The sequence below is a fragment of the Corvus brachyrhynchos genome, unplaced genomic scaffold, assembly GCF_000691975.1.
Source record: "Corvus brachyrhynchos isolate BGI_N302 unplaced genomic scaffold, ASM69197v1 scaffold142, whole genome shotgun sequence".
In the NCBI taxonomy this organism is placed as follows: Eukaryota; Metazoa; Chordata; class Aves; order Passeriformes; family Corvidae; genus Corvus; species Corvus brachyrhynchos.
This window is the reverse complement of record NW_008237226.1, coordinates 9095350-9102512: the sequence shown is the minus strand read 5'-3', so window position 1 is coordinate 9102512 and position 7163 is coordinate 9095350. Positions and strand designations below refer to the sequence as shown.

The following is a 7163-nucleotide window of genomic DNA, read 5'->3' as shown; positions in this document are numbered from 1 at the left end:
GGGGGGGGGCGCCCCTGCCGGAGCGCTCCTCGTCCCTCCCTGACCGCGCCGCCGACTCCCGTGCGGGGCTGGCTCCCGCTTCCTTGCGGGAAGTTCGCAAACGCCTTTCCTTACTGCAGTCCCGCTTTTCCTTTTGTCTCTAGGTTGAAAAAAGCCCAGGAAAAGTCAGGAGTAACTAACCTCTTCTGTGAATAAGGTGTTAAATAAATGGTATTTCATGCAGGTATACAGATTTACCATTATTTACAATTTAATTTCTGCATCATCGAAGTCTCTGCAGATGACAGATGGTTACAGATTTTGGACAGGGAAACTTAATACTGTGGCTACTTATGAAGCTTTAAAAAACTTTTTAATTTTCCCTCTTGTGGTCCTTTTTTTGTTTCTGGACAACTGCATGGATGAAGGCTGTGGAAGATTTTTGTTTTGTTTTGCTTTCTCAAACACACACATACACACAAAATGTCTCCAAAATTAGAAGTGAGGAGCCCTCCCAAATAGTATGTCCCGTGAGTCAGGTTACTCCCTCTCCACTTGACCAAGAACAGACTTAAAACCCTTTCTTCCCAAAGGAAATTGAACTAAACAAAACATGATATGAATTCTTTGCTGAGAGCAAACCAAAGGAGTATAGAGTGTAACTATATTTGTTTTAAAAGGAGATGCTGCATATTTTAATGGAAACTCTTCTCACCTTCCCACTGACTGAACAATACCTAAAAATCAGTAATAAAATTGTCTTATACAAGTCAAGTAAATATTTTTAAAATAAGTGGAAACAAAAGTAATCAGTAAAAGAATAACGACTACTCCATAACATCCTTCTCACTTGGATGCTCTTTGTTGACTCTTCTCATAGAAAAAACTGAACATTCTGGTATTTTAGACACTCTGTAGCTATTGGAAGAGGGCATGTTTGCTGGGATCAAAATTTATCAGTGATTTCATTACATTTTTTAAGTCTCAAAATCTTGAAGATCTCTTTGTCTGCCTTTATACACAAATATCTGAAAAGCTGATATAAGTTAATATTAAAGCAGGTTAGGGATGTGTAGCTAAAGTCTGTGATAGCATAAAATTTTCCACTAATTCTAAGGTTGTCTCTTTTATCGTTGACTTGCTTTTTAAGGTCAGGTAGTTTTGGCAATCAAATCCATGGTGGCAGGGTCAGGACCACAAGTCAAGAGAACTGTTGTTAACAAAACAAATGTTACTATTGTCATTATGTTTTAAAGTCTGTGTATGACATATGGAGGCTTGATTTTCAGTGATGTGTATAAGGAAGTGAGGAAGAGATTTTTACTGTACCTGCCCTGCTTTGAGATCTTCTTAATGTCTATTTGTTTTTAAACTCTTTCTCAGGATATGGAAGCAAAATGAGTTAATGTCAGTAAATGCACTGATGTGTCAGAATTGTGGATTTTATTCATACTTAAAGACTTGCATTGAGGTGGCTTTGTTTCATATTATGTCTTTTTTTTTTCTCTTGGCAGTGTTTTAAAAAGTTATGTGCATGCATAATCATATGCAGCACTTTATTGCTTATTTTTAGCAGTGCACAAGAGCAAAAATTTAATTTGCTCTTTTCCAAAAGTGCATTGTGTTTATGTAATGGATTTGCATCAGTTGCAGTCTGTAACACAGCTAAGTGTTTTAATTGGCAGAACACCCACATCAAGACTTGTTTGTTTTTCTGATAAGGAAAATGCCAGCTAAGTTAGACCATATGTTCTGTTCAAATAAGAAGCGACATATTCACATGTAATGGTCATTCTTTAAAAATAAAATGAAAAAGTAACACAAAATTAATATGGAAGAGGGGCAATTTTGTGCATAATTATGCATTTCTGTTAATTTTCATAACCAGCAACTATTTTGCTGAGGAAGGCTGGTCAGCTCACATTTTAAGTGCTTATGGTTTATGACTGTATCTGCTGATGACCTGAGTGATGTTAAAATTGAAGTGTACATTGTTTGCTGTTTTTTCTCAGAAGGGTTTACATGGTCTTTGTTGTCTAGTGAATAATTGCTTCTTTCAGAAGGCTTGAAATTCACATACTATATTGTAGTTTAACAATTCTTTTAAAAAGTGTGGAATATGGTAGTAAGATGGGAAGAAAAATAGAAGTTAGAGAGCTGTGTTTAATGAAATACATCCTCTTCAGCTGCCAGTCATGAAGGAGCTTGACAGGCTTCTAGTGCTTCACAGCTGCAGAATCTATTTCTGCTTCTTCAGGGGAAATTGGAAAACTTCCACACTCTTTGCCAGTGAGAATCCCACATTAGGCATCTGCTGTGCTTTTTCTGCAGAAAGGGGACCCTGACATTGCCCAGCTGTCAGAGATGGCATTTGAACTCCTGCTGATAAGATTGGGGGAGCTATTACTTATACTCTGATACTGATACCTCACTGGAGAAAAAAAAAATAATAATATTTTAACTGGCTTCAGTCCTTTTTGTTTCTAGGTTACTTGTAGGAAATATTCAAAGTTGTGTCCCAGCTTAGACCCAGCTTTGAGCCAAACATTCTTAATTTCTCAGAGTGCTGCTTTTGCGTAAGGATGTTTCTTTTTGCCCACAAGGATGACGACGTCTTCATCATACTTGACTTCTATTAACTTCCAACTCCTAGAACAGAGCAATACTGATTTTTAAGGACGTAACTCATACAGTATATGCTAATATAGAACAAAACTAAGTTTTTATTAAAACTTATGCTCACAAACTTACATTGACTATTCTCATCAGTGAAAACCATCATACTATTGAAATTTTAGCCAGGAATATTGTGTATGCATGATGCCAAGTAATAGTACTTTGATGTGAGAAATCAGAAACTGGATAAGAACCAGCTGTTGATGTGTTTTCTGAGAAACAGAGCTGGGTGTGACTTCCTTTAGCTATGTGGCAATTTCTTTTTGGCAATGACATGACCAAGAAGACTACAGAGTTTCGGCAATACACAAGGAAGCAGCCCATTTGCAGGTGATGGACCTTAACTGCCTGTGTTCCATTGGATGTTATATTGGGTAAAAGATAATTTTTTTTTTTTTTTTTTAATCAAGTGATATTACGTTAGCTTCATCTAGTTTTTTGGAAAAGTTATTGTGGTGTGGTTAGTTTTCCTGTTTTACATATGTTGATGTATGTACCTAATTCTGGCAGTCATTAAAAATATGTGTGGTTTTAGAAAACTCTTTATATTCTTTGTTTTAGAGAGTTTTATCTTCTGACCTGCAGCACCTTTATTGTTAGGATTAGTCTAGGAAAAAAGTAATTTCAATATTAGTTGTAATTTAATATCACACTAGATACATTGTGTTGCAGTGACAACAGCAGCCTGGTGGCTTTTTCTGAGTTGTTTTTGAAACATATGGATGTCCCTGAGTTTCTGAAGAATTTTTTTATTATACCATTGCCTGTGTATTTAGAATGATTATGCTGTGATCTGGTGCAGAGTCTTAAATGAAGTAACAGCTTGTCTTTTATGCTCTTGAGTCAATCTCCAATTTTTATGGGCACTTATATATTCCATTGTTTATTTTATTAAGTGAAATCTGTTTCTCTTATGTCCTGTGCAGAATGTGAAAGATGATGGGCAGCATGTATGGAGATTGAAACATTTCAACAAGCCTGCCTACTGTAATCTTTGTTTGAACATGCTAATCGGAGTAGGCAAGCAAGGTCTCTGCTGTTCTTGTGAGTATAAGCATTTCAGTGTCCATTTGCTTACATGTCTATTGCTAGAAATGTTGTTCTTGCCACGTAACAGAGATCTAGTAGCTTCCTATTACAAAACCATTGCCACCGCAGTAGTGGCTCCCCCTTCTCTTCTCTGCTTGAGTGTCCAAGGTTCTTCTTTTAATTTTTCAGAATATTTGGCTTTGAAATATGTTGTTTGAGGGAGTTTTCTTCTTTCTAAGGATTAACACTGTTAGTTCCCTTTGGAGTCTATTGCTCCTTTTTTCTTTACTATTGTATTTTTAAATTTTCTGTTAGTAAATATCAAGCTTAAGTTTTAACTTTCTACTTTTGTTATTTCTATTGTTTTTATTAATGATTTTACAATAGGTATCAGCTTGACAAACATGTAAGTCCCATGTTTGTTGATTCAAATTTTGCACAGAATTACTGTTTTGTTAATTTTGCAGGTGAAAATCCCTGTTTCCCAGAAATCAAGTTTCTGTAATGGTTCTGAAGTTTTCTGTAATTACTTGTTTTGTAGTCATAAATCTCAATCCACATATTAACTGATCATAGATTTTAAGAAAAGGAACGCAGAAAAGCTACTGCATCTAATTTGCCCTTCATTAGGCGATTAGATGCAGTTACTACCTTTCAATTCCTTGAGCTGGATCTATGTATTTTCTGTGATAATCTGTTTGACCACCTCATAACATGTCTCCTGGGAAACCAAAGCTTGCTGAAAGATACCTCGTCTCCATTTGAAAGTTTCCAGAAACAGATGATCCATATCTTTCTTTTGTGGTGTGTTCCATTGATTATTCATCTTTTTTTTTAAGACCTATTTTCTGATTTGAATATGTCTTGTAGATGGTTCCAGTGACTGGTTCATGTTATGCCCTGCTCCATTAGTTTAATGATATCTTTAGTACACAACTGTCTTCTTGTCATGATGGTACTGAGTCACCCTCCATTTTTCTTTTTTGGTAAAATAATCGGTTTCTTAGTGTAAATGACTTTCACCATTTTTGGTATGAAAGATAGCCCCTCACAGCTGATGAGGACCTTTCTGCCTGTACAGTTCTATTGATTTAATTTGAGGTTAGTCTGAATGAATGAGAGTTTTGAATTGACCATTTCTGTCCTCTGGGGGCCGCAGACCCCTCTAAAATATAATTCGTATGTAAATCCTTGTATGCATTTTCATGTCATATAATTTCATTCACCATACTATGAAATGGAAAAAATACATTAATTAAAATTCAAACAAATTGAAATTGCATAACTTGAGATTAATAAATGCTGATGACAATAACTGGAATATATATATAAAATACTGATTTGACTATTAGATCTCGAAATGTTACATTCTTTAAGATTCTTTTTTGTCAGACTGTTATTGTGAAGAAATAAGACCCATATATGTTGGAAAGAGAGTTCTATTGAGCAAATAATGTAGATCACCTTCTTTAGTAGTTATCAGAAATGGGTAGGCTGGTTACATAAACTGTCCCAAAAAAGACCAGCCTTGCAAGAGCTGTATTTTTTTTCTGCTGCAGTGTATCTTTTGAGTATGTATTTGTCATGATGGTTGGCATTTATTTTGTGATAATGATGGTCTCAGAGTATCTGAAGAACATGTTCCTTTCAGTTACTTCATGCAGCAAGAAGCATGAGTCTACTTGCAAAACTATTTCACTATTTCCTTGTTTAGCTAAGCTTTTTCTCCAGTATATTTTCAAAGCATTGCTATAGATTTCATTATTTGCATTTTAGATTGTGTGGGAGGAAAAAAAAAAGGGGGAACCACAGGGGTCCTCACCATCCCTCCATGGTCCAATCAACAATGTTACTCCCTGCAGTTTGTCTGATTAATGGCTGCGCCTCCCACTGGGTTTGTGTAATAGGTGCAAGCAAGGTGTTTAGAAGTACTTTGTGCTTAATTGCTCTCGAGGTCAAAAGCCTGAGACGTATACCATGCAGGGAGAAATTCATTCTCAGTTTTTAATAGTTGACTCTTTTGAATGCAGGCATAAGCTGTAGCATTATTTCCTCATCTTGGCACAGTTGTATCATTGAAGTCAGGAGAGCTTTGCATTGTACCCTGACATTTGTATGTTTTCCAAATGCAGCTAGCATGATCTTTACAGACCTGGTCAGCAATAGTAGTTACCTAAAACTGGTGCTGGAAGGCTAAGGGGAAAATAAAGCTTCTCAGGAGTTGGTATTTTGTAAAACAAGAGTTAAAGTTATGGTGATTACATGGAATGCATGAAAACAATTCCTATTCAAAAATGGACTAATCAGCCATTTCAGTTTTATAAATCAATGGGAGGAACAGCATAAATTCATTGGCTTTTATTTTTGTGCTTGCCAGCTGCTCTCATGCCTATAGTTTGTAAAATATATATTTCTTCCTACTAGCAAATGACACCAAACCATTTGGCAGTCACCAATTTGTCTTTAAGATTTTTGTCATTTGGGAGTTATTGTGAAAAAATTTAGTGAGGTCTGATTTAATTAAGCATTTCCTGTTATGCAATGATAGTGCATTCTTAGATTTCTCACTTGCATAATATTTCCTGTTCTAATTGGCCTTTTGTACTCCATGGAAAAAGCAGTCTAGTTTGAGTTTTCATTGACTGATTGGATTGATTATTTAGAGATGACATGCTGGTAATGTTATTTGTTTCATAGAAATGTAGGCAGAAACACCATTGCCTCAACATCTAATAATGTGTCTTTTTTTCAGTTTGCAAGTATACAGTCCATGAACGCTGTGTCTCAAGAGCTCCTGCATCTTGCATCAAAACATATGTGAAGTCTAAAAAGAATACTGATGTAAGTTTGGGGTAGCGTTAACTTTGCCATGTACCTGTTAATTTAGTAACTCTATGTATATCCTCATTTTTCTTTTGCAGGTAATGCACCATTTCTGGGTAGAAGGAAACTGTCCAACAAAATGTGATAAGTGTCACAAAACTATAAAGTGTTACCAAGGCTTGACTGGACTTCACTGTGTTTGGTGTCAGATTACAGTGAGTATACTACAGTAAAACCTTTCACGCAGCTTAGGGAGATAAAAATCATGGAATGTCATTCTGTAGCCTCATAATCTGGAATGTCTCATTCAATTTGGTCATCAGCAATGATTAGTGTGTATTTAAGGAATGGTATATGCAGAATATTCTTAGGACTTCTTACTTCTGGCAAGCAAATATGCTTAAAGGTAAATTTTGCTTCATGACAATATCCATATGAAAACAATGTGTGCCACTAAAGAGTGGAATTCCCAGTCTACACTACAGAAAGATTATGAAAGAGTTTTCAGTACCAGGAAAAATCAAGGTCACTGTGACACTAGGTCTAATTGGCAATGTACTGACAGGCAAATGAAATTGAGGACATCTGGTAGGATACAGTGATTTCAACGTCTGGGAATAATAGCAGAGACAAGTTGATAATATACTAATCTGTGC

At 35.8% G+C, this 7163-nt stretch overlaps 1 protein-coding gene across 9 annotated transcripts in view; it reads left to right on the top strand.

Annotated features, from left to right (window-relative positions):
- The window catches only part of DGKB (diacylglycerol kinase beta), a 381330-nt gene that overhangs the window by 142037 nt on the left and 232130 nt on the right, over positions 1 to 7163 (top strand). For all 9 annotated transcript variants that reach the window (XM_008629944.2, XM_017729357.1, XM_017729355.1 and 6 more), the window contains 3 exons: positions 3582 to 3699; positions 6437 to 6525; positions 6606 to 6722. In XM_008629944.2, the coding sequence (XP_008628166.1) occupies positions 3582 to 3699; positions 6437 to 6525; positions 6606 to 6722 (324 nt within the window). The remainder of the gene's footprint in view (positions 1 to 3581; positions 3700 to 6436; positions 6526 to 6605; positions 6723 to 7163) is intronic.